The 27,912-nt window shown below is 47.7% G+C and overlaps 2 protein-coding genes across 2 annotated transcripts; one reads left to right on the top strand and one right to left on the bottom strand.

The window, feature by feature from the left end:
- The first annotated feature begins 94 nt into the window (after nt 1–94).
- rnf41l (ring finger protein 41, like) lies at nt 95–5,765 on the top strand. The gene is made up of 8 exons (XM_079748080.1): nt 95–161; nt 756–969; nt 1,832–2,038; nt 3,343–3,482; nt 4,046–4,072; nt 4,443–4,605; nt 4,707–4,827; nt 5,161–5,765. Exons 3-8 carry the CDS (start codon nt 1,833–1,835, stop codon nt 5,596–5,598), a joined length of 1,095 nt encoding a protein of 364 aa, XP_079604206.1. The 5' UTR covers nt 95–161; nt 756–969; nt 1,832; the 3' UTR covers nt 5,599–5,765.
- Nucleotides 5,766–6,008: 243 nt separating this feature from the next.
- Nucleotides 6,009–27,360, bottom strand: virma (vir like m6A methyltransferase associated). The gene is made up of 27 exons (XM_079740812.1): nt 27,272–27,360; nt 26,502–26,614; nt 26,267–26,350; nt 25,745–25,793; nt 24,578–24,740; nt 24,111–24,233; nt 23,694–23,924; nt 22,560–23,293; nt 22,210–22,347; nt 21,689–21,915; nt 20,739–21,263; nt 20,302–20,456; nt 20,110–20,192; nt 19,650–19,743; nt 18,766–19,157; nt 18,295–18,450; nt 17,563–17,798; nt 13,262–13,514; nt 12,365–12,582; nt 12,052–12,184; nt 11,745–11,900; nt 8,789–8,943; nt 8,288–8,384; nt 8,044–8,207; nt 7,161–7,510; nt 6,827–6,979; nt 6,009–6,448 (listed from the first exon to the last, which is right to left on the bottom strand). Exons 1-27 carry the CDS (start codon nt 27,332–27,334, stop codon nt 6,147–6,149), a joined length of 5,547 nt encoding a protein of 1,848 aa, XP_079596938.1. The 5' UTR covers nt 27,335–27,360; the 3' UTR covers nt 6,009–6,146.
- Nucleotides 27,361–27,912: the final 552 nt, after the last annotated feature.

Genomic DNA, 27,912 nt, shown 5'->3' with positions numbered 1-27,912 from the left:
GCACGCTCTGGAGCGCCATTGGTCGACAAGAAGAGGTGAGGAGTCGTGTAGTGACGTCACCACATAACTCCAGCGCCATTGGTCGATGAGGAGAGGGGAGGATACGTGTGGTGACGTCATCTCCAGACGCAGAGGGACGCGACCCTTCGTTGATTTCTTGCGTGAGGACATGGAGCGCACTATATTTCGAGGTCTAAAGTTGTCCTAGAATTCACCCCCACAATAACTTCACAAGCGCTGCTTGTTGGTTTAATATTTTTTTTCTCCGGTTCAGATAAAAGGGGTTATCAACGCAAGATAAAACAACTGTGCATGTGTTATTTTATTGTTAGTATGATGTCTATAACTGACCAATTTTTGTTGGACCTATTGTGTGACAGATATAGGTTGCTCTTTGCATGATGTTGTCTGAAAGAAAGTGATATAATGTTGTCGTGGAGAGAAATCCAATCATGGAGGAGGCCATAATCCTTGTTAATCCAACATCCAGAGAGAAAGCAGGGACTGAGTGACTGATGCGGACATTGAAAGAAAAGTTGACGATAATTAAACGATGCCATTCTCCTGAGGTGGCAGAAGCGACCTTCTTCTAATGGTAGGCCAGTTAAATGACACGCAGGCCTACAGCTGTCAGCTGTACAATTGGAAACTTTTGAGTTGTGTGCGTGTATGTGCGCGTGCTTGCTATCCTGCTATGTGTGTCTCCTGCATTTGTGTGTCTCTGTAAGTCTGACTATCTGGTTCTCGCCTGGCAGCTGTCTGGCCGTGTATCGGATCCTTGTTGTCACGGAGACCCGTCCACAGAGACGGCCCACCGGAGGAGGAGAGGGCTTCACGGAGACCCTCACCTGGATGAGACACCGGGGGAAGGGCGAGAGGAGGAGGACGAAGGGAAACCAAACCACTGACAAAGGGGAATATTAACAACTCGGAAGTTCATTTTGGATTAATTCACACTCAACAAGCAAGGTAAGAATATATATTGGACATATTGAAAAAGTGAGGAAATAGGAGGTTTTACATGACATATGCTCTACCGTTGTCGTGTATGCAGGGGCGGTTCTGGGGGGGGGGGGGGGGGGGGGGTCGATTGCTTGCGATGGTGTGGCACTGACGCACAAGGTGGAACTTGAGATTTATAATATATCATACTGACTTTATTGCTGTTGGTGATGTATGATACTGAGTGGTTTGATGTCAGTGAAGGAAACCCAAAATGTTGTAATATTGACAATTTCTTTATCCAATGAAACATTTAAAATTAATAATTTGACAATTGCTGTAACTGAAGGAAACACTTAATACTATGCTACTGAAATAAATGCTGTAACGGGAAAAAGCCAATTATTGTATATTGTGTTTTTGAATGTCGTTACTTAGTACTGAACTAAATATTTTGCGTACAGGGTTCAATGTGCCCCTCCAACAAAACAACTGGCCCCAGTCTGGCCCCCCCATGAAAATTGGTCTATTTATTTTCACAGATTTGGACCAGCCGGCTATTAAAATTGCAGCATTATTGCATGTTTGTATTATAAAGAAGAAAAAATATAAAGTTTTAATTTCTATATTTTGATGCATCATCAGTCACAAGGAAATGTTTGGCATTAGTGTGTTCAATAAAAATGTAGTAACCATTTATTTAAATTATGAAATTTATATTTCTAATACATGTTTCATCAAGGCCTTGCAGATACACACACACACACACATACACACACACAGACACACACAGACACACACATACACACACACACACACACACACACACACTTGTCGTAGTATATTAACTGTCATACCCCTGTCTTCCATGTTACTGTTTGAATGCCAGGATGGGCTTTGATCTCGAGAGGTTCGTGGGCTATGTCAACGACGGCCTGCTGTGCTGTGTGTGTCGGGACGTGTTGGAGCGCCCCCTGCAGGCCCCCTGTGAGCACGCCTACTGCAGCGCCTGCATCAGCAGCTGGCTGCTCCACCACCACTCCTGCCCGGAGGACCGCACGCCGCTGGACGTGGGTAGCCTCAAACCGCTCTACAGGTGACTTCAGAAGACTTCTAGAACCTTCTCTGTTACTGGGTGGTCTCCTCAATCTAGCTCTGTCACTGTGTGGTCACCTCTATCTATCTCTGTTACTGTGTGGTCTCCTCTATCTATCTCTGTTACTGCGTGGTCTCCTCAATCTAGCTCTGTCACTGTGTGGTCACCTCTATCTATCTCTGTTACTGTGTGGTCTCCTCTATCTATCTCTGTTACTGTGTGGTCTCCTCAATCTAGCTCTGTCACTGTGTGGTCACCTCTATCTATCTCTGTTAATGGGTGGTCTCCTCTATCTATCTCTGTCACTGTGTTGTCTCCTCTGTCTATCTCTGTTACTGTGTGATCTCCTCTATCTATCTCTATTACTGTGTGGTCTCCTCTATCTCTCTCTGTCACTGTGTGGTCTCCTCTATCTATCTCTGTTACTGTGAGGTCTCCTCCATCTATCTGTCACTGTGTTGTCTCCTCTATCTATCTCTGTTACTGTGTGGTCTCCTCTATCTATCTCTGTCACTGTGTTGTCTCCATTGAACTCTGTCCATCTCAAAGAAGAAATCGTTCAAAGTTACAAAGATTGCCCTATCTTATCTGTTCTGTCTTTTACTCTTTCTTCATTTCTTCATTTCTTTCTTTCTTTCTTTCTTTCTTTCTTTCTTTCTTTCTTTCTTTCTTTCTTTCTTTCTTCTTCCTGGCTTTCTTTTGTTATGTTTATATGGTGTAAGAAAGCCATTTATATCTGTTTGCATGTTGAATATTACCTCTAACATTCTCTGTGTATTGTGCATATTACACATTATTTTCTATGTATATGGTGAATATTAATGCATACTTTCTGTGTGTATGGTGAATATTAATCAATACTTTCTGTGTGTGTTTGTGAATATTAACCATCACTCTCTGTGTGTATGGTGAATATCAGATGTTTGTTAATGTGTGTATGGTGAACGTCACCTTTTTTTTAATGTGTGTATGGTGAATATCCGCTGTTTGTTAACTTGTGTATGGTGAACGTCACCTTTTTGTTAATGTGTGTATGGTGAAAATCAGCTGTTTTTTAATGTGTGTATATTGAACATCAGCTGTTTGTTAATGTGTGTATGGTGAACATCAGCCTTTTGTTAATGTGTGTATGGTGAAAATCAGCTGTTTTTTAATGTGTGTATGGTGAACATCAGCTGTTTGTTAATGTGTGTGTGGTGAACATCAGCTGTTTGTTAATGTGTGTGTGGTGAACATCAGCTGTTTGTTAAATGTGTGTATGGTGAACATCAGCTGTTTGTTAACATGTTTATGGTGAACATCAGGTACATGAGGAACGACCTGGGCCGACTACAGATCCGGTGTGTGAATGCAGGCCAGGGCTGTGAGACGGTGTGCCCCCTGGAGACCCTGCACACACACGAGGATGAGTGTGAGTTCGCCTACATGGTGTGTCGGAACACAGGTAGGGGCCTCCGCTCTCACCTGTCGTAGCTCTCCACTCACAGCTCACCTGGAGGCCATTGAAAGGAGGAAACATGGTTCAATACCACTCATTGAAATGAATGTCTCTTACACTGTCTGACAAATGCATCTAATGTATGTGTATTGGGTGTGAAAAGAGCATATGCTCAAGTTCATGAATACATTTAATCATTGGTTTGAATTCTAGCATTTTCTGTATTATCTAATTTCTTAACGTTGTATTGTGTGAACAATCAAAAAGTGTATCAAACTCAAACTGTTTATTATCTGTAGATGTGTGTATATTTAAAGGTCTTCTAGTTTACACAGTGTTGTCAGGATTTGAAACAACAATGATTGGGTTAGGACATCCGTCAGTCGCTGGTGCTGCTGATCTGTTGTCATGGCTGCATTACCCACATGCTTAGAACGGTTTCACTACAACCAACCCACTGACCTAGTTCTGGATCCTCTTACCATTGTTAATTTACCCTGGCTAAATTGATATGTGGATATGTGGGCGATATTTGTTTACACATAACATGTGACACCTATACTTGACAGGTGGAGAGTACATATGTTATTATTGTGGTACGTATAGCTGAGGAGTAAGAGCATGCAGTGTTCGGTTTGTTTTGCTGTGTTTTCAGTTTGATCGGTAAGGTTTGGTAATGTCTTTCCCAATAACATTTCTTAATGATTTAATTTGCCTTACTGATGTTAGTACTAGTTATGATTGATGAAGAATAAAAGGCTGAGGCTGTTTGATCATTATGTTGTTCAATGCAGTGCTGTTTTGTGCTTTCTTTATATTTTGTGTGTGTATGTAACACATATGCATAACCTAACTTCCCTAATGAATCCATCGCCTCAGTGGATTTACTCTTATATGTGTGGTGATTATGTGTTTAAATTCTGATGCAGTTGTGATTGGAGATGCGCTATCACCCGTTCTTCCCAGGGTGTCCGGTGCAGGTGGAGAGGCGTGGTTTGGAGGCTCACCTGTCAGAGTGCATGTTCCGCAGCAGGGAGTGTCCCAATGGCTGTGGCCACACCCTTCTGTCCGTTGACCAATCACAGCACAACTGCGTGGCAGAGCTCCGCACCGAGGTGGAGATGCTCAGGTGTGTATTTTATGAGGAATAGCTTTAGTTAATTTGCTTCTATAACACAGATGTGAGGATATTGCTTGTGGAGATAACTCCCCCTAAAATGTTTTGTGGAGGGCGGAGATGTTGTGCAAGGTGGACGAGGTGAGGCGAGAGATGGAGTCTCGCCTGGACTCCCAGAGGAGACACATGGTGCAGAAGGAGTCCCAGTTGAAGAACGACGTGGAGGAGCTCAAGGTGACAGCATGGTCCTTGATGTATTCATAGAGAAAGCTAGAGGGATTCATGGGCTGTAGGTCTATTTAGTTAATCCAATAGATAACCTCCAACAGAAGGCCATGTTACAGAAAAAAAACACATGTAAAACGTTGAAAATATAACTTTTTAAATATAATCTTAACCATTTGAGAAATGTGGTTTGCTCTCTTAGAAACCCTAACCCTTAGTTAAAGCTCTAGTAGCAGTATTCAGGGGGAGGTGGAGATGTCTTAACAGCGTTGTTAGAGAGCTGGGACAATGCAGTAGAGTAGTAATGCCACTAACAATCTCCTCATTATGTTCTCAATGCAGGGCCAGTTAGCGCGGGTGATGTGTGACGTGCGCGCCCTGCTGGGGTCAGAGCGTCTCAGGAGACGAGAGTTGGCAGAAGCAGAGCTGGAAAAAAGAGAGCTCTTAGAGCTCCTCAGAGACCTCCAGCCAACCAGGAGCCAGATCCCGGCTGAACAGCCAACCAGGAGCCAGATCCCGGCTGAACAGCCAACCACCATCCAGCATCAGGAAGACCCTCAGCCAATCTGGTGGGAGCTCCACAGGGAAGAGCCAATGAGACACCAGCAGTTGGAGGGATTCTCACAAGGCGCCAGTCAGTCAGCGTCTTTTGGCCAGTGTAGAGGTGCCTTGAGCACACCCCATTCTCCCCTGATGGGAGAGGAAGCCGCCGAGACCAGCCCCCGCAGTGTCACCCTGGACTGCATCAAGAAGAAGAACCGCGAAGTGACCATCATCTAAGTGCGCTCGGAGGGACTAGAGCCCTACAGTAACAGCAATAAAGTGATGACAGTTAGAGTCTGGGAAGTTTGTTTTGGGTGTTTTAGAATTGGTTCAGCATTAAACTCAATACGGACTCCTTTCATGCCAAAGCTGAGTAAAAGAGTGAAAGGACGTGTTGCTGTTGTGATAAGACATATGTCCTGGTGATGATACCTGATACCAGAATTTTCTATCAACCTAACTGAACCTGTATTTTTTATATTTAATAACATCCCATCCCAATAAAGCTTGTAACTCATAAATTGTGTTTTGTGACAAACAATTACTAACAATATTTGCATGTATTTTTTTGTGTTGCTCGCGCACCAATACACTAAAAGGTCCACACAAAACTTGAAGTAAATTCAGTAACAACCTTTATTCCTCACACATCAACACAAAAAATAAGTTCACTTAATAGTCACTGTATCATAATCCACCAAAGCCTGGTCTCCAGGCGGCCGGTGGGTAGGGTGCTTGGTTTGGTCCGTTAAAAGCCTCCACAGGCGGGCATTGTCTGGCTGGGTTCACCTGGTGAAGGAGCGCACGTGGCGTCCCCGGCCACCACCACCACCTCCCCCGCCGCCGCTAAACTTACTCCCTTGAGATCCTCTTCCTCCTGCGCCTCCACCTCCTCCCTGCCCACCTCCCCCCCCCCCACCTTGTCCTCCTCCTTGTCCTCCTCCACCACCACCACCTCCTCCTCCTTGTCCTCCTCCCCCACCACCTCCTCCCCCTTGTCCTCCACCTCCTCCAGCACTGAGCCAAGAGAGGCCAGTACCCCCGCGGCCTCGTGGAGCTCTGTCTCTAGGAGCCAGGCGGTACGCGCCTAGTGGAAAGAAACACGCACAGTTCTTAACACACATTCAGATCAGCATTGATGGCAGATGACGTCATGTGGTTTCTGTGAGTATGTGTGCCTGGGGTTGGGCTGTATGCCTGTGCATGGGGTGTGTCATCCATGTGTTTGGGAGTGTGTATGAGCGTGTGCTTGGGTGTGTGTCTGTGTTTGTCTGTGTGTGTTTTGGGGGTGTGCATGTGTGTGTCTGTGTTTGGGGGTGTGCATTTGTATGTGTGTGTGTGTGTGTGTGTGTGTGTGTGTGTGTGTGTGTGTGTGTGTGTGTGTGTGTGTGTGTGTGTGTGTGTGTGTGTGTGTGTGTGTGTGTGTGTGTGTGTGTGTGTGTGTGTTTGGGGGGGTACACACTACCTGCAGGGGGCTGTCGGGACGGGAGTGGGCCGCGGGTAAAGTTACTCTGTCCTCCGCGTGGTTCGCTGTAGGTTCCTCTGTGAGTGACAGCCTGCAGCTGGGCGCTCCACGACGAGCCCCGCCCTCCTCCCTCTCGACGGGGGTAGTTCCCTGCTGGGATGGCAGTCAGATGTTACACCTCCTCTGTTGGCCCGTCCACAGATGACTCATAACCACAGGACAGGAAGTCATTAAATGTATTAACCATAGAACCATTTGGGATAATGTTGGTGACATCATCACTGAGCGGTAGATACCTCGAGATGAAGGCTCTGAATGTGTGTGTATCACGTACCGGAGAGCAGGACCCCCTTGGGCTGTGGGGGGGTGAAGAAGCGGGTCTGGCTGTGGAAGGTGGCCCTGCCCCGATTACCGGTGAACAGGCCCCTTGTGGGGGGCTTGGGGGAGGTCTTGGGGGGCCGCTTGGGCGGCAGCAGCCCCAGGGGCGTGGCGATGTCCTTGAACTCCGCCGCCACAAAGTCGTCCACGTGCATGCTAGGGGGCCGCGACGTGTTCTGCTTGCGCTGGCGGAAGATGTCGTGGGGGCGACAGAGGCCCTGGCCGAAGCCCCCGCGGCCCCCTCGACCCCGGGGGGCCGCCATGATGTGGGCGCGCTTGGCGGGCTCCACGTAGTCAGACTTCCCGCTGAAACACAGGAGCACGTTTTGAGTCTCAGTGAAATTGACTCATGTAGACTCCCAATTATATTGGATTATTATTTTATTTTTTATAGGGTTGTGGAGAGAAGGAACAAGATTTAGAAAGCAAGCCAAAACATAAAACCTCCCTACGTTTATCTGCCATCAAGAAGCGTTGGATTTAACGCACCCGTCATTGACAGGCAAGGTGGATTCCCAGGAAACGATCAGGGAAGAGAGCGATTGATTGGACCGAAGCTAAAGTAGTCTACGTTCTAAACGGTCTCGTACAGAGGCAGGCAGAGTCAATTAGAAGCACATAGTCTCACAGCATAATCCCCTCACCATTACCTGACGAATGGCTGTCCCATTTCTAACTAAATACAGTCAAATTAAGCTCTTAAATCATCCTACAGCACCTTTAAATTAATGAAGTTTGTGACAACTTGATCAAATTGATTATACAAAGAAATGTCAAACAAATTAGAGGAAAGCAGCTAGAACTTAATAAAGTGATGAAGTACTGAGCTGGACTGGTACCTGGTGATGAAGGTCTCATGCTTGTGCTTGCCCAGCCTGAAGCCTTTGGGGGTCTTGGTGTGGCCGGGGGACGAGGGCTCGGACAGGAAGGAGCGCTCCAGCTCAGCCTTCAGGTCCAGGCCTGGACAGCACTGCTGGGCCAGGCCCATCAGGTCCACCTTCACCTGCCCCAGGGAGAGGAGTTAGACCCACAACAGCACACACACATCATAGGGAGAGGCGGAGGACCACCACACATCCTCACCATGTCCAGCTCTGCGTCCATGTCGTCGCCGTGGAAGGGAGAGAACCACAGAGCCTTCAGCTGCTCGTCTAGAACCTCTGAGAGGATGAACACCGTCCTAGAGGGGAACACAGTCCTATTGTTAGGGTCAATTTATTCTTAGTTTTATTTCATTGAAAACACGACCCTATCATTACATCTGAAGTCCTCTACCGCACAGTGCATCTTTCATTTTTTTAATGTACCTTATGACTATTAATTGTTTTATTTAAATGGTAGGACACAACCAATAATTCTGTCTTTTGATAATTTGCCGAACAAACTATTGTTCAGCCTCTGGAAGAAGGCAATCACCCAGGGCATTGTGTGCTGTCACAAACAGGCACATTGTTGCTATAGTAACATCAGGAATTGTTTGAAAGAAAAAAGTGAGAGCCGTAGCCGAGACCAGAGGATGCGTGGTCTGAACCCAGAGCACACATGTGTACAAGTGGATGACCTGGGCTGAGTGCAGCTGTGTACCTGTGGTTGAACTGGGCCAGCAGCGTCTCCGGACCGGGCAGAGAGGGCTCAGTGTCGGCCGCAGGAAGTACGTCCGTGGCGTTGTCAAAAGACTGTCTGAGATACACAACGTTGTCCAACATGGTCTCTAGAGTATCGTCCTCCTTACTCAGTTTCTATGGACGCAAACACAGATGTAGAAACGACTCAAAGGCTGATTATGGTTCCATGTTCACGCAACGCAATGACCACGCAGAAGCTTCAACGCAGTCCTGAACCTTTATGGTTCTGCGTCGGGTTTTAGTAAGCGGACCAATCACAGCCCTTGCTGCTGCGTCGCCTTAACGACAGGTTATAATTTTTGGGAAGCGCACGTCAGGCCCTTGCGGTTGACACAAGGAGGGTCAGAATGTAGGTAAGGGGTCCGTAACCCCCTTGCGTTGCATGAACGTGGGACCATAATCAGTCCTTCACACATTCATATCCCCAGTGTCAATGAGGGCAGCCGCCCATCACAGCCAGAGCCCACGAGATGTTTAAAGTAGTGCTGTACAGTGTGGACTGAAATGTATATCACGGTATAATTTGAGGCATGGAAGGTAACGGTATTATATCACGGTATGTTAAATTTATCTTCTAATTTTGTTATAAATGCTTCTAAAGGGGTAAAATACTGGTTAGACAGTAAAACTGCATAAAAAAATGAAAAATCTTTTCTCAAGTGACTTCCATCTCTAAAAAACACTAATGTTAAATAGTATGGATTTCTTTCTCTACTTGCTCGCGGACCTTGCAGTATAGTTTTTGCATCTCAATTTGGCGTGTGCGGGCAGGTAACGCGTACCTGGGATTGAGTGTTTTTACCATCTCTTTAAAGCCCTTTTCCATCTATCTATTGAAAGGGAACCATGTCCTTACACAGGTAAACAGTGATGGCATTTGTTATCTCGTTCCACCGCTGACTTTTTTTGTCGTAAGGACTGGCTTTCGAAAAAGCCTGCGGAAGCGATGTCTGAGATGCAGACAGCTTCACGCTAGCAGCGTCTGTCTCATACGGTTTGGAATGAGCTCGTGAAGGGACTATTGCGCAAGCGCGCAGCCAGCGCGCTTGCGCAATACCATACTGCCTGAGAAGGCAGTATTGCTGTCAAATCTGTCCTTGGGAAAAGTAACGTTGCGCCAAATGGAAAAAGGAGCTACGTTTCGTTACCATATTTTCAGTAGTTGCACGTAACATGAAAAAGTAGTTACTTTACTGTATTGTGTTACACACAACACTGTCTACCAGTCACATGGTAACGCCAAAATCCATACCGTAGCGCAATGTCACAACGTGCTTACGATACTGTCGATACCATTTATACCGTACACCCCTAGTTTAAAGGTTGTCAGCCCAGTCTGACAAGCAGCTAGTAAAATGAATGATGGGAAACCCAGAAAAACGACCCAATATTGACATTGATTGTATGACCATCCGCTCACGCATGTGTAAACACCAGTGGAGGCTTCTCCAGTGAGGAGAGGGAGGAAGATCCTCCTTAACATGGTTGAGAATAAAAAAGGTAGATTGTCTAGACTATTTTAATGAATGAATGCCCTAAAATAGGACTACTTTAATGCCTTTGTATACGTTATATTTGTTTCCCTGGTTAAAGGGACATTAGCACTCCCTATCGCCTATTGACAATTACTTCAGGGAGGACATTCCTCCCTCAGCCTCCATTGACTCCCATTCATTTCCCCGAAAGTGTTGGCGGCCGGTGAATAACATGGGGTTCAATGGGAGAGAAGAGGAAAGTACTCCTCTGAGTGGCTGTGACTAGCTAAGGGATCTGGATCCCGCCTACGGCTATTCACGAATAGGCTGAAGCCCTGGTTGCGCTAAGAACCAATAAGCAGGAGTTCTGGCTGTGGAGCAGCCCGGAGGGAGGGTTTATCCCCTCAAGTCTATGTTATGAGAACCAACGAACCCGCTCAGTCGGATGCCTCGTTTCCACCGAGCGGTGCGCTACTGTTCGTTGCGGTACAGTGCAGCCCTGTTCGCTTATATTGACGTTTCCGTAGCCCGCGGCCGGATTGCAGAGGCCGCGGCCGGCCTGCGGAGCCCGCGGCTGGGCAGGGCTGCCCGCGGCCGGGCTGCGGAGCCTGTGGCCAGGCTGCCCGCGGCCAAGCGGCGGAGCCCGCGAGGGTGGTTGAATTGATCTATAAATGAAGTCCCTCACTCTTAATTGGCTTAACACCATGGCCAACATTCTGAAACATCCATTTACATCCACATTTGCCTCAAACAATGTTAGGCTTACAGCCTATGTAAATAGTTGTGAAATAATGTTCTTGTTGTTCTTTTAATTGTTTGTTACTCTGACCATTCTGTTTGATATTGTGAAAAGGATGTTAGTGAATGATTCAGAGCATGATGCATTTTAAATGGCATCACTTTTGGTATTTTTTCTTTATTTTTCTTAAAACAATTGTAGCTGAAAATAAACATAGCCAAATTAAAACCAATAGCTTCAGTCATTGAGGGTAAAAATAGGCCCAGATTCTTTTATTTAGTTTTACAAATTAAGAATAGGCCTGATTTGATTAATTGGCTTTGCATCCTTTCCTTCTGCCCTTGTAGTCCAAGACATGCTGCCCACCAGCTTTCAAAGTCCAATGCTGCCACTGGTGGATTTGTATCAATTCACATAATTATCCCATCCTGCTATTTTGTAGTTCACCAAAACACCCTGAAACAACTTGAGTGTCACATACTTATGCCACAATAGGCCACTATCAGTGCAAGCAGGCCAATGGCAACCAAGCGCGCAGTCCTTCCTCCCTCACTTTAAAAACCACCAGCGCACTGGTACACACACACACACACACACACACACACACACACACACACACACACACACACACACACACACACACACACACACACACACACACACACACACACACACACACACCCCCGCCCCCCCCCCCTTACCGAGATCTGTTTCTGGAGCGCAGTGAGCGGGTGTGTGTCTGACCCCTCCCACTGCAGCAGGGCCTTCATCTCTGAGCCAGTCAGAGTGAGGGAGCGTGGGGCCGGGACAAAGCCTGGCTCCTCCCCTGCCCCATGGGCCTCCTCGCCACAGCACACCTGGGCCATGAAGAGAACCAGAACGCTGATTAAAAAGACTGAGAACGACACGTGATGGACACTGAACTCATTACAGAGCAGAGGTTAAGCCTCATCTCTCCATCCCGTCTTGACATTTGTTTTATAGACCAACTTTAGGGCTGGTGCGCACCATGGACTCAGCGCTGAGGATCTGTCTGAGGAAGTCGAGCAGAGCGGAGAGCAGCTCGGCAGAGTCTTTGTTGAACGCTGAAGCCAGACGCTTGAAGAGAGAAAACAGGGCCGAGCCGTGCTTCTTCAGGGCACTGGGAACATGGGTCAACAGTGTTACCAAGGGTTACGGACACCAGAGCACCAATGCAGTCGAAATAAAAGAAAACTGGAAGAACCAAAGTAGCATAGTGTGTGGAGCTTAACGATTAACAGAGGTCACGATGCAGACACAAACAACGGCAGCAGCAGGGTGGTGCGCGGCGGCTGCTCACCACTTGATGTGGTAGAGGCCGTAGTCGTGCTCCGTGAGGAACATGAGGGTGCGGATGCAGCTCAGCAGCAGCGGGGGGCTGCTCTCCGGGGTCCCAAGGACCTCCAGGAAGGAGCCACACACCGAGGACATCAGCTCCCGGCACGGCAGCGAGTTGGCCAGCTGCTCTGCCTCCGCCACGCAGCCGTCCCCGGTAGGACTGGCCACCAGGGAGATGTCCTGGGGACACAACACCACACTGACCTCTCATTCACGTTACATTACATCCAGGGGATGTTGATGACGCTTTTATCCAAAACGACTATTCATCCACACGTTCACACACCGACGGAGGAGCCAACCTAGCAGGGCGACAGCCAGCTCGTCAGGGGCAGTCAGGGTGAGGCGTCTTGCTCAGGGACACCTCTACACTGCTAGGAGGAGCCAAGGATCAAACTAGCAACCCCTCTGGTTACCAGGCAACCCACCCTACCTCCTGAGCTACTGCACTTCACGTCTACCACACACACACATGCATAATAGTAAACAGTTATTATACAACCCTAATTTAATTTATTTTCTTATTATACAACCCTAATTACATTTCTAGGGCTGCCAAGTACTGGTCAGTTGGCTAACCAAACTGTCATTGGTCAGACCATCGCTGATTAAAGGAAGAAAACAACTTTTGGTGAAAAGAAGGCTTCCTTCCTTAGTCGGACTCAGACCAGGAGTGGATCTGAGACCCACTGACTTCCTCCTAACAGCAAGGACCTGATCTTCAGGCTAGCAGGTAGAGCGCACTGTGGACGATTAAGTTAATCTAGAGATAACCGATGCCAACAGCAGTAATGACAACTTCTTCCCTTCCCTCATTCTGAGCAAGGGGGGTCCCACATCTGTGCTCACGTCTCCTCACCTGGTCACACAGCGACTGCAGCACGGTGGCCACCAGCTCGCTGCACTGCTGCTGCTGCTGCGGGGCATGGTCGGTGGGGGGCGCCAGCAGGGCCAGCAGCGAGGGGAACAGCTCCGCCAGCTGGTCCTCGCCCGGCGGTGAGCCAGAGAGGAGGTGCAGCACGGCGCCCTTGCAGGCTCGCTGGGACACAAGGGCGTCCAGCATGGAGAGCAGCCGCAGGACCTGGCCCCAGCACACCGCCTTGCCCTCAGCCCTGAGAACACACGCACAGGATGTAGTGGGCTGCAGCTGGCAGGGGTTATCTGCACTTACACGCGCTAAGAGGTCCTCTGTTATGCATTAGTGTGTGAGTGCATGTTAGGAAACGTGGCATCCCGTTTCAGTTGTTTCAAGTTTTTATGTCATAATCTGATAATATCAAACAATTTGATTTATATATCCCTTAGGTTGACTAGACTGCTAGAATAATTCTAAATCGTCTGGATATTTGTGCCACTGTGTCCCAGACTGCCATTGAAAACATGGCCATGGTGTGTGTGTGTGTGTTACCACCATGGACACGCCCGATCTCGTCTGATCTCGGATGTTAAGCATGGTCGGGCCTGGTTAGTACTTGGATGGGAGACCGCCTGGGAATACCAGGTGCTGTAAGTGGTGTCGGTTGTTGGCCAATAGGTGCCACTTTGCTCTCTGGCCTTAACCTCAATCCCGAAGTCCCAAGTGCATTGACGGGGACACTGTGCTGTGGAAGGCGGTATCCTTCGGAGGAGGATAAAGCGCTATATAAATTCAATCCATTATTGTTTCTGTAACAGGTTTTTTTTCCCTCAAATTCTGTAAAAGTCATACTGCAGCCTATAGCGTGAGTCGAAAACTCTTGAAGTTTTCAGGTATGGTTACCAATAACCCCCACTACCCATAAACCCAAATTTGTGGTACTGCACCCAAAGGTGGGACTATTGTAAAAAATAATGATTAGGCTTATTTCTCCTCACCAGATTTACGGACTCAAAATTCTTCTCTCTATTAATCTCTAGAATCAGATGCATTTATAAAACCCTGATAAAAAGATTCACAGGCTACAAAAATAATCAAAAATTCACCAAAATCGCCACATAGAATCTTTAGACCAAGCCTCACAAAAATCATCAAACAGAATTTGTTTTGACTTCCATTTGAGAAATATTGGCCAATAAATTTGGAGCAGTTAGCCCATTTTTCTTATATGACCATTTTTCAAGACACAGTATGGCATTAAGGGGAACTTCTTCATTAACCATTTTTCCTTCATAATTAACTCATATTTATATTTCTTCCGTTAGTGTTCTTGTCTACAAATGTTTAATTTCCCCAGAATTTCAAAGATTTTTCAGGTATATGCTTTGAATAAAGTCCTTAATTCACTTGAGAAATGTGTGCTTTCAGTTTTCTGGATGTTGTGTGTTTATCAATAGACATTTTGACCATGTGAATGAGGCTGCAGTTCAGGTTTAAGTGGAACATCTTTCCTTAAACATGACAATTATGTGTTGTATTTATTAGGGCTGTCAAAATTAACGCGTTAACGCAGGGTGATTAATTTGTGGAATTAACGCATTAATTTATTTAACGCATTAACGCATGCGCAAAATGACCCGCCCAATATTTCCCGCTCCAGCACTTGCCGCCGCTATTTGCCGCCGCTATTTGCCGCTCTAGAGTTTTGACTGAGACACAAGATGGATACTGAACCGAAAGAAGTTTTTGGCCCTTTGGATGGAAAGTTTGAATTTAAAAAAAACAAAGATGGAACACTTAACAAACAAGCAGTGATTTGCACACTCTGCAAGAAGGAGTTTTCGTTTCACCGAAGCACTTCCAGCCTAAAGTACCGTATCAACGCTAAGCATGCGTTTGTCGGCTCTTCCAAGTTCTGGGGCAAGACCAGGGGGCTTAGTTCAGACAACGCTCACCGAAGGCCGTGCATTAAGTAAGTCTATTTCTGAGAATTTGACCCAAAAAATTGCCAAATGGATTGCAAAAGACTGTCGGCCGATTAATATTGTCGAGGACAAGGGCCTCGCGGAAGTGTTACAAGTTGCTTCACGCGACGCATTCTACAAGCCACCGTCAAGAGGCACAGTAATGACTAAAATCCACGACCTCTACAAAACGGAAAAGAAAAAGAAAGAAGAGGATTTGGCTGTAGCTGACTATGTCGCCCTGACAGGAGACCACTGGACCTCTGTGAGTAACAACAATTACCTGGGTGTAACTGCACATCATATCACTAAAAAATGGGAACTGAAGTCGTTTGCGCTAACTACAATGAAAACAGAAGAGCGTCACTTTGCAGAAGCATGTGCAGAGCAGTTCCTAACAGTAGCGCGCAAGTGGGAAATAGAAGGAAAAGTCACAACTATAGGGACCGACAGCGCACGCAATATGATCGCTGCGGCTAGACTTTTGACATTTGAGCACATGCCTTGCATAGCTCACATCCTACAGAGAAGCATCACGGTGAGCCTCTCTGACAGCGGATTTGTGCGTGCATTGTCCAAGTCTCGCAAAATTGTGGGCCACTTCAAACACAGTCCGACAAACACCGCGGAGCTTCAAGCACAACAAGCTGCCCTTGGACAGAAGCAGGAGCCGCTGGTCCAGGACGTTCCAACACGTTGGAATTCGACGGTGGATATGGTCAAGCGTCTGAACCGCAATCAAGCAGCAATAAAAGCAACCCTGGACCAACAGCAGCACAAACTCATTATGCTGACACCACCAGAATGGGACAAGGTGCAAAGACTTGAGACTCTTCTAGAGCCCTGTCGGTAAGTAATCCACATATTAATTATTAATAGGCCTATAGTTTGAAATAAAATGTAATTAATTAAATTGAAATTATATGTTACCTTTTTGTAAACTACCAACTTCTGTTGTAATCACTTAATGGTGTGTGTGTGTGTGTGTGTGTGTGTGTGTGTGTGTGTGTGTGTGTGTGTTTCATTCAACTGCAGGTATGTAACTGAGATCCTGGGTGGGGAGGCCTATGTATCCTGCTCTGTTGTACTGCCTGCCCTCTGCCACTTGCGTCGTGTAATGGAGGTCTCTGATGAGGACCCTGCATATGTGGTGCGATTTAAGACGGCATTCAAAGAAGACCTAGCCTCCCGCCAAGAAAAGACCAACAACACATGGCTCAAGCTTGCAACGGCCCTGGATCCACGCTTTAAAGACTTGAAGACCCTGCCCAAGAGTGAAAGAGAAGAGGTGTGGACCACACTGGGAGGCATGCTGCATGAACAATCACCAAGAAGGTCTCCACAGACTTCTGAAGATGGGCCACCCAAGAAGAAAATGAGCCTGCTCCTACAAATGTGCTCAGATTCAGATTCTGATGAGGAGGTGCAGCCTGGCAGAGACATACACAGGTACAGGGCAGAGCCCTGCATTAGTATGGAGGACTGTCCATTGCAGTGGTGGTCTGCTCATTCAGGAGCCCATGACAAGCTGGCCCTGCTGGCTCGCAAATATCTAGCGACTCCTGCATCCACAGTTCCATGTGAAAGACTCTTCTCAGTGGCAGGCCACATCGTGCAAAAGAAACGGTCAGCCTTACTTTCAGAAAATGTCAGCCAGTTAGTTTGCCTCAGCAACTGGCTAAAAGAAGAATAGCCAAGAGACACATTTTATTGTACGAAGGTGTGGTAGTTTGTTAATTTAAAAAAGGGAAAATGTTCAACCAATGTTTAACCATTCTAAACTTATCAATGGCTAAGATGCCCATAACGTTTGGGATGACTGTTATCTTTAAGTTTGATTAAAAAAATAAAAATAAAAATGTTATATGCTCATAGGCATTGCATAGAGACTGGCACAAAACAAAAATTGAAATATGGTGTGGTATGTTTAAGTTCGATTTTATTTTTCATTATTAATAACACCATCATCTGGATTCTTTCATGAATAAAAGAACATGCTAAATGCCTATATATCCACCTTCTGTCATTTATCTTTCCGTTCCTACAACAATATACAGAGAAATTCAGGAATTCCGGGCATATTTATGAATGGCAATTAATCGTGATTAATCCACAGCTACCCTGTGATTAATCAGATTAAAATTTTTAATCTATTGACAGCCCTAGTATTTATATATCTTCCATTAGTTTGTTCTTGACTTAATTTTGCTTGAACCGTGTTAATCACCGCTTGCGGTTATATTTATTATTATGGGCGTGTTAAAGCGATTGCAGATGATTGTTAATGAAGGCAGTACTGACACCTGAATGTCAAAAAACACGTGCGCATGGTGTACTCACGGCTGCAGCTCCTCCAGCACCAGCTCCAGCAGGGACTTCATGATGAGCGTTGCGGTGGTGGCGGACAGGTCGGCCAGCTGCACACACACCCTGCGCAGCATGGCCAGCAGCGGCGGGCACGCTGTTCCGCACACACACTTCAGGGCCTCAGCGAACACCTTCCACTGCGCGCGCACGTGCATGCTCCACAGCTTCCTGGTGTTGAGCGCCACCGCCATGTCCTCCACGGAGACGGCCTGCCCAGGGGGAGGAGGAACACGCATCAGGACACGGGTGTGGGCGCTGGGTGGGTTTGAAGTGGACTAAATACTGTGGTAGTGTCTGTGGATTAAGTTCATTATGAATTCTTCATTCTTTCCTCATTAAAGCTTGGGTAGCACATTGGCCAGCAAGAGTAAGTATCCATTTACATTTTACATTTAGCAGACGCTTTTATCCAAAGCGATTTACAATAAGTACATTTGCAGAGTGTACGCTATGCAGAGTCTAGGTGAACTCTGAACAGATGAGTCACGAGTCTTTTGCAGAAGCTAGTGAGTGACTCTGCGGTCCTGACATTGGCAGGGAGATGTCTAAAACCAAAATAAAGATATACATACCCACCTATATGTATGTATATGTGTCTCAGCACAAGTCTTTTTCTGGAAACAGAACATGCATTTGAAAGCCCCTATAACATCCCATGGCAATAAGCGGTGGGTTCAGTAAGATCTGTGTTCTGCTCCAGGTTACCTGTGTGCTGTGCATGGGCAGTGGGAGAGGCAGCAGCTCAGACAGCAGGGTGAGGCCAGAGAATAGGCCCTCTGGAGCCTTCAGCAGGGCTCCCAGCACCTCCTTCAGCATCAGACACCAGGTGTTACTGGCCAGGGTCTCCTCAGTGTGAGTCGCCTGCGAGAAGGAGAAATGATCTTTACTACAATATGACCTGGCACACAAATGCACACGGTAATCCACACAGGATTGGATGAAAAGTTGATGCAGAATCAATTCATATATGGTCCTAGATGTGATTTGGGTTCATGTCAAGAGTCAAAGGTTCTCTATATTACAATTATTAACCAGATAATGCTCATAGAATATTTAAACGTTGACTTTTGTCATCAAATCCGCCGCCTTAACATTATGCACGGACACACGAAAACGACAACGTTCGTCCTCCGCTCTTCCTACACCCGGAACAACCCACGCAGCAACAGCACCCACCTGCTCGCTGACCCCCTGGGTGAAGGTGAGCAGCACGTCCACGATGAGGCCCTGCACCCTGACCTCCTCCCCGTCCAGGCGGCCCGACGCCGGCACCGAGCACGCCACCATGTGCAGGTGCACCAGCACGCTGGCCACGCGCGCGTCCCGGAACTGGAAGGCGCCGCCGCGCAGCAGCTCGGTGAGCATGGTGCGCAGCAGCCGCAGGGCGCCCGCGCACACGCTCAGCACCACGCAGCGCTGCGCCGGCGTGGGCCCCACCGGCCCGTGCACGCGCCACGGCTGCAGCAGCACGCCGCACAGCTTCTGGAGCACACGCACACACGTGTCCAGGCCCTCGGCCGAGAACAGCTGCACGCCCGCCAGGCTCCACTTCAGGTCCTTCTGCTGGCCTGTAGGGGGCAGCAGAGGGGGACAGTTGGAAGGGTTGGACTGGGAGGAGCGTCTAGGTCTGAACCCCAGGTTAGTGTGGGAGAGGATAGCGGTGTGGAGGATGGTGCACTGGCTAGGGGTGTTCCACTTCCAGCTCCATGGTACTCGGTCCAATCCCCCCACTGTCTCCATAGCTTACTTGTAGCCCTGAGCAAGGGCCCTCTAATTTGGGAGCCCTATCCAACAGTCCTAAAATGTTACAGTAGAACATCTGTGGGCACACGGCCCAGAACCTGAAACCAGGGGCTTAAAGGGCCGTGGTTACGCCTTGTTTATATATGAATATATATGGAGTGAACGTAAGTGAAATTCTCGTTCTCCCAGATCAGAGATAATCTAAAATCTGATTTTTGGGACCCTGATTTTGTGTAGCATTGATTTTAATGGACTGCCCGTTGCCTGAGATGAAAGCCTCTAGTAGCAGTGAAAAGTATGGCGGTAGGGGTTCTTACCTTCGACAGCAGGAGGAGGACAGGCGATGTGGCAGAGGACCCGGAGCGCGGTCACCAGCCCTGCTCCCTCTGGGGTCAGCACGTTCTCCACATTCTGCCAAACAGAAAGGATTTCAGAAGGTCCCTGCGCAGAACACTGCCCTATGTGAGCACACCGGCATAACAATGTGAGGGCCTATGGGGAGCCAGTTTTGTAATTAAATGAACTACTGTTACCTTGCACCGATCGCTTGTCTCACATCCATGGAAACGCATTTTCTGCATTTGTTTCTTACGTGATGTTGACAGCCTAATAGCAAAAGCTTTGTGACTGAAATGTAAAGTTCCTTTAAAATAATCATGAGTACGAGTATGTCTGCCTATTGGAATGGTGTACTGAGTTGACTTAAAAAGTAGACACACCGCAACACAACATAAGACCAGCAGTATACATTCAGAAACAACTACCGAGTGGTGGTACCTGTTTGACATAGTCGATGAGGGTGGGAATGCTGCTGATCTCAAACTGGAGTTTCTCAAGGGGCTCCAGCCATTTGCTCAGCTCTGGAACGCAACATCTGACCATCAAAAACCAACCGGAACTCCCATGCTCACACACACATGGTGGTCTTTAGGTAGTAAACAGTGTGTTGTGCAGGCTACTTCATCATACCCTGTAGCTTGGCGTTGGTGTCGTCGGCCTTGGCCAGAGTGAGCAGCGGCGTGGCGTACTGCTCCATCATGCTGAGGTCGCTGGAGCTCTGCACTACCACCAGCACCAGCATGCAGGCGTAGTTGTACGTAACCGCCTTGCGGGCCTTGGTCTCCCTGGGAGGAGACGACCGATGACAGGGCACAGGGTAGCGTGAGGAGGTGGGAGTGGATTAGTGACTGGATAGGTGTCATCGCAAATCAAACACTACACTCATTACACTAACTATGAGTCTGTTACTTCTATATATCAGGGCATCGGTAGTGGACTTATCTTCACTAGTTTAATCTACTACCCGTTCCCTTGTGCATCAAAGGAGCAGAGCCCTAATTAGTGTGGTGTGTTGTCCTACGACATCGCCTCATCATTGATGATGAGGAGGCAGGCTGTGAGCTCACCCCTGGCCGTCCTTGCCGTGGTGCTGCAGTAGTGTGAGCAGGCAGGACATGTTGTTGTCCAGGCCCAGCGCGTGGGCCACGGCGCTGCGGCCGGTCTGCGTGAAGGTGATGAGGTAGAGGGCGTGCAGCGTGCCCAGCACCTCGGCGTTGTCCCCGTCCTCCAGCCCCGCCGCGCCCTCGCCGCCCGCCGCCACGTGGCCCATGAGCTCCGATACGCCCTGCAGAGCATGCAGCGCCTGAGTGAGCCAGGCACCGAAGCCGTCCTCGCCGAGCGCGGGGCCCGCCAGGTGGCCCTCGCCGCCCCACTCCTCTGCCGCTGCCTCGGTGTCGGCGGCGCTGGCGAGCACGCGCAGCAGCAGGTTGGTCGGGGCGGGCTGCGCCATCATGAAGAGCAGGCCCGGCTGCGTGAGGGACAGGAGGCGCAGCAGCTCCCGGGCAGCCTGGGCCACGCCAAGGTGGCCCGAGGCCACGCCCGTGGACAGCACCACCGTGGTGCTCTCCAGAAAGCAGCAGGCCAGCATGTATCTGTGGGGAGGAACAACATCTCCCCGTGAGTGGCCATCCACCCTCCAACTTTTGTTTTGCAATCACCTGCTGGCGTTGATTGATAAAGGATACATTTCCCCCAACCTTAAAAAGGGTGTCACTCCCCAGCTCCCCTTGGTCAAATCATTTGGCTCCGTAAGCACTTATAAATAAACCATGGTGTAGCCTCATCAAAAATCTTCTAACCTTAACCACCTGAGTCTTTTTTTGAGAAGCGACATTTTTATAGTTGATATTTCTCCCAGCTTGAGGGTTGTCAAAAGAGATAAATCATTCCCACCGATGCTAACCTTATCCATTCAAACTACATCGCTGCCAAGAGCCTTTCTTTGGTCTGCCAAGAAAATGGAACAAAATATGTCTCTTCCTGGTGAAGTGAGGGGGCAGCGGTGATTCAGTGTTACCTGTACAGTGTTGGATATGGGTCATCCCTCTCCGGGGGGCCTGTAATCCGGACCGTGGTGGGGAAGGCTTTTCCAGGAGGCTGTACCATGGTGTGGGGGGCAGTCTCCAGGAGATGATGCAACTCCTCCAGAACTCCAGCCAGCCTATCCAGCTCTGCTTCACTCACTGGGGAGGAGCTTAATGATGGCTCCTCCTCTATAGGGCTGTCGGCGTCATCCGTCTCCTCCTGGCAAAAGGGAAATGCAGAGTCATTGCCAGTACGAAATCGAATCCTGGATTAATACATCTCATAGTTTGTGTTTGTGTGTGTGTGTGTGTGTGTGTGTGTGTGTGTGTGTGTGTGTGTGTGTGTGTGTGTGTGTGTGTGTGTGTGTGTGTGTGTGTGTGTGTGTATTGTGTGTTGAGGTGTGGTGTATGATGTAACGAGGGATGTGTGATGTGTAATGTGTGATGTGTGTTGTGTGATGTGTGCGTGTGTATTGTGTGTGTATGGTGTGTTGTGTTGTGGCGTGGTGTGTACCTGCTGAGGCTCACTCCACACGGTAGCAGTCTGCTGGAGGTCCACCAGTACTTCGTAGACGTGGCTCTTCTGAAGGATGGCGTTGCCAGCAGTTACCACTCTGACCGTCTCTTCTCGCAGAAACAGCTGGACCAAACACTGCAGGGAACACGGGACAGCTGGATCACCACAAGGATCTTAGTTCATCTTTAACAGTGTCCTTGGATAGACGTACGAGTACAGGTGTTGCATCTCCGTTATACCATTCCAATAGCAAAAAAACATCACCACACACTTAGTTAATTAAGAAAATTATTAATTGGCATGAATTAAGAAGGGTGCTCATTCTTAAATTGCGTTAGGCTGCTGACCTGATAGCCACTCTTCTCCCCGTCCCCAGCGTGCAGGAAGGCCTCCACCCCAGCAGGAGCGTTTGTGAGGGCGTCCAGGGCCTTCAGGATGCTGAGCTTTAGGCTGGAGGAGACGTGGGCCACGTGAAGCAGCTCCAGCAGCTGACCCAGGGCCCCCGCGCGCAGCAGCGCTGTAAGGCCCTGAGGGCACTCGGCCAGATAGGAGGCCAGCTTGGCTCCTGCTTTCAGCTGTCTGAGGTTAAGAGCGATGGGCTGTGTTATTGCAATGTCCATACTCAAGCCTTGAAGAGCCCACTGGACACAGTTTGCTATTGGCTCCTCCCATTGTCCTTCCCCCTGTCCAATCAGGAAGCCCAGGCCCTTGGCCAGTAATCCAGCCGCCTGTTCTAGAGCGGTGACCCAGCGAGAGTCTCTGTCCTCTCCTATGGCCATCAGGAGTTCCTTTAGCTGGGTGACGGCCTCGGCTGCCTCCTCCCCTCCGGCAGACGGCTCCATGCTGTCGGGTTCCCTGGCCTCCTCTGCGCTGGCCTTCTCCAGCTGGGTCTCGAAGCGCGTCTTATACGGAGGCGTGAAGAAGATCAGCGGCCGGAGTTCCCGCTCATACGGGTCATACTGGACCGGCGGCACGGAGGCCAGGTCCTCGGGAGTGTAGTCCATGTCGAAGCTGGGGAGCTTGAAGCTGCCGTTGTCCAAGTCGTCCTCGTCGCTGGAGATCTGCTCGTATCCATCGTCACCTGTCAGGGCGAGAGACCGAGGAGAAGACCTTGTGACATAGTACCGCTGGCGGTTCTAAGGCCAGATTTCACAAATTAAAGACTTGACATGACTGATTTAAACGCTATTGACCAACTCACACATAGGCAGTAGCAGACATGCAGGGTTAGTTTGTTTGATCTGAAGGACACCACTACAACAAAGGCATCAGGAACCATGGCAATTGAGGATGCTTTATATACAATGTCAGCTAAGGGATGCCACGTTCAATCTGAAGATTCCAACACTAACTGAGATTGTCCTGGTATCCTCTTCTCCTCGTACGTTAACATTGGCAGACTACGGCTGGGTTTGATTAGTGGTCTATTTAGAACGGGCCACACATCAATGCATCATCCCAGGACACGAGAACTGCCCTACCTTCCTCCATCTCCTCTTCCTCGTCCTCACCCTCATCTTCCTCCTCCTCTTCCTCGGGCACGCTCCCTTCCGTCCTGGCGTCCTCCTCCTCTTCCTCCTCCGGCTCCTCCTCTTCTGGCTCCTCCCCCTCGGGCTCAGAGTAGGGTTCCTCCACGGGCAACGAGCGCTCGGGGGACACCGCCTCCAGGAAGTCCCCACGACCCTCCGCCGGCTCCACCTTCACTGGCCCAACTGGAACAGTCACCACGGAAACCACATTCACCAGTTGAGATTCCATGGCCACAACTGGAGCCATAGTGTATATACATATAGACCATATAATCCAACCAAAGTATGGGAATTGTTCAACGCACATTAATGAGAAAAACAGAACACCCTGGTCATCGACAACCAGTAAGATTTGGGTTCATTCCTGACCTGGCGCTGGGACCGGCTGCTCCTCCTCATCATCGTCGGGGGGTGGCGGGCCGGGTGGCGTGCGTGGCCCGCGGGGGGCCGGTCTGGGTGGGCTTCCATTGTACTGGTCGTCAGTATCCCACTCTGAGAGACATAAGATTCAGGGAGATGACTGTTAGGTTAAAGGGGTGTGCATAGTACAGGTGCAGACCGATCTTAACGACAAGTTAAACAATTAAACTGGCACCAGAAATCAGGCATCATAAAAAAATAAAAAACGTATTACGTTCAATTACTTATGGAGTAACCATCATTGTAATTCTTGAATATAAAAGAAGCATTATTTATATTGTAATTATTAAATTATTATTACTGACTGATCTACTGGGATTGCATGATGATTAGCACATGCTAATGACTTAAAGTGCACGAGTTTCAGTGTTCAGGTTTCAGTGGAGACTGGGCTTTGGAGGAATCAGGGCTCCCACCTTGTTTAATGGCCCTCTTGGCTCCGCTCTGTTGCTGTGGAGGAGGGGGTGGTGGTGGTGGCGGTGAGCCGTGGTCATAGCCATGGGCCCGCTCAGCCGTACCATACACGGCTAGAGTCAGACTGGTGTACCAGCCACGGAGCACAAGTCCATCTGTGTTCACCTGCAGACACAACCATCACAGTTAGTCACCATCTCAGCCCGTCTATGTCGTACGGAAACGTAGTCTGATGGTCCAACTGATCATGCCAGGGACGTTACATTTGAGTGATTTTACTTAAAAATGCTGCAGCCCTGACAACTCCTGGAACTATGACCGACTGACATGAAACATAAATGTAAAAAGCTGACATGGCTAATAAGCCTTAATCATGAGTCAGGCCTTTATCATAACTGCGCTGACACATGAGTCCACCAAGACCAGCTCTCTCTTACTATGTTTCAAACAAAGAAACCAAACAGGCTTTAATAGGGATAGCTCCAACCCTATGCTGAACCAAATTAATCTCAACTAATTAATCTAAATACCAAGCTCAGCCAACCCAAAACTAACTAATCTGACTACGGTGTCATATATTATCATGACATAACAACATGTTACAACTTGATTCAGTTCTATAGGACATTCATATGATAGGTCATTCAAGGCTACATTTAAATACCCCTCTCCCATTAATGAGAGGCTAATTCGGCATAGTCTTGTGAGACAAATACAGGTAGTATAATGTTGCCCTTTAATGCAGGAGAACTTTTCATGGCAAATTGCCGAAAGTTTAACTGGAACATTGATTACTACTCCGAGTGACTGTTATGGCTGACATATATAATGAATACAGCGCTGGTACAGAATACAGATGGGATCATAAATGTTTAATGCAACTACTGAAAACTCTAAATGTGCTGGAAACAATATACAGTGAGTAGAGCAATTAAACCACGTGTGATTATTAAGTGGTGGTGACTATACATGATTGAAGAAGGGGCTTGACGACAGGGAAGTCCAGTATACAACTGGCGCAAATGTCCTTGCAATGCCTAAGTCTGTCGGCTTTCATGCCCTTGCGATTAGTTCATCGTGGTAGTAGTTTCAGACTTTACGATTTTGTATGGCTTCATCACAGTCTACATAAGAGGTGGCTGGTATCACATTCAAAAAGATCTTCTTACCTTTCCACTAGGTCTGAAAACGATGGACTTGTTCTCATCATATTCAAGACTGAGGGCGGAAAGTATGACAATGATTGGAAGCTATGCATTTGCATGCCAATAACAACAGACAATTGTCAAACCATCGTTACATGGGTATATATATATACAGGGTATACAGCGTCTCCATAAAATATTATTTAAAAAATATGGATGCATTACAACACTACCACTAGGCTGCTTTTTCTCTCTAGGGCTACTTGGTTGTGGGTATAAAGTAGAGGTTGATTTCTGGTGAGACCTGATCACCAACTGAACAGATACTTGTTAAAGGTTCAAACTGGTGCTTGTTAATGCAAGCACACACACACTAGCTGTTCTCCTTGTGAGAACACATTAGAGAAAAAGACTCCACCCATACTGGTTGAACAGGTGAGACCGCCACCGTTTATGTTGCGTCCACCCAGAGACAGAACGAGAAGGGACATGAGTGGGTGATATAATAACACATAACATTGAAATGTAAAGGTAGAGAAGTCTGACCTGCCAAGCCTGTGGAAGCAAGGGCTTGGTTTGGCAACATTATTGAAGAACAACTCCAGCTGGAATGCATGAGGGGACGTTTCCCTGGAGACACAACATTGTTTATGATTATAAACTGATTTATGGGAATTGAACATGGCTGCATGGGTTTCTATGAATGTTACTTAGTTCTTTTAACAATAAGCATATCTGGATGCAAGTATTGAGCACAAACGATCTGACTGTCCACCCTTACCCAAATGCTCTGCTGTCAGGTAAGCTACTGTGTGCTTTGATTCCTGGAGGAATAACCCGCACCTCTGTGATTAGAACCCCACATGGAAACCGCACCACGTCGATGTTGGTTAACTGTAAAACAATGATCACTTTTAATTGAAGGCATACAATCTCATACAAAGACACCCTCTCTTACACACCCACACACAAACCCTCTCTCACACCGACACATCCAAAAGCTCTCACACACACAAGCTAATGTGAGGAGCAATAGGCAATGTTCTTGTTAAATAATTTGTCTCTCACACACATACACACTTCCTTCATTGAGGATGAAAACAGATCAGTTATTAAGACTTATTAGTAACAGTGAGATAAACCAAACTGCGCAGAGTATCTGCACTGCCTTCAATACCACAAACACGGTGCTTTCCCTTGTATCAACCAATATCAACAGCCTGCTAAAAAAAACTACGAGGAAACGGACATGCGCAGTAGACAATAACACGGGTCGTTATATCGTCAAAACTGAAGCATAATAAAATATTCAACAGCATTAAAAGCAACATCAAAATCTAATAAATGACATGCATTTCATTGATTTCATTACAGTTTACTGCTATATCCTAAGATACTATCGCTAGCCGAGCTGCCGTTGTTACTAGCGGTGAACTTGTTGGTGGTTTTAGCCTCGTTTAAGGTCCGGTTAAGCACAACAGAATAAACGGCACAGGTTCCCCGGGGGGGAAGGGTGCTGATTATGTAATTGTGAGGCTTTCAAGACATTACCTCTGCACTTTGATGTTTAAATGTGTCAATAAAGAGCAGTTCTGTGGCGGTATCCCCCGCCATCGCTGTCCCTCAGGGGTAAACTTCCGGTTTCTGCGATTATTTCCGGAGCACGCGCATCCGCGGGTCAACCAACCTCAGATCAGTGTCGGCGAATAAGACCCGCGCGTCTGAATTAGGAATCATTAAATCAGCGGAAACGCGCTACAAATAACCGTGCCTATTTAATTGTTGATGGTTACATACTTAAATATTTAAGTATTCACATGCTTTGTGCTAAAACTATGACAGTCATGGTGTGAACTCACTGTATAAATAAATCAACTTTTAGGCCTATCACTGAGCGAAATTAAATATTTGTGCTTCATCTCACTAAATGTGATTTGCATGCAAACTCAATCGAGGAACTCAACACTTAATAGAGGAAACCAGCCTAGATTCATCTACACTTTAAACTACGTTTATACGGACACATTCTCCAGTTTTTGATACTTTTTATACGAATTAATGTAGGCCAATTTAGTTTATTACATTAACTACATGTATGGTATAGGTTCTAGCTGATTGGCAGGTTATTGTGTCACATAAGTGATGTGATGATTGTCTATCTGCCACGTCCTTATTTGAAAACCACCTGAACC

Source organism: Pollachius pollachius (assembly GCF_949987615.1).
Source record: "Pollachius pollachius genome assembly, chromosome: 1".
Classification (NCBI taxonomy): Eukaryota; Metazoa; Chordata; class Actinopteri; order Gadiformes; family Gadidae; genus Pollachius; species Pollachius pollachius.
This window is presented reverse-complemented; position numbering and strand designations above follow the sequence as displayed.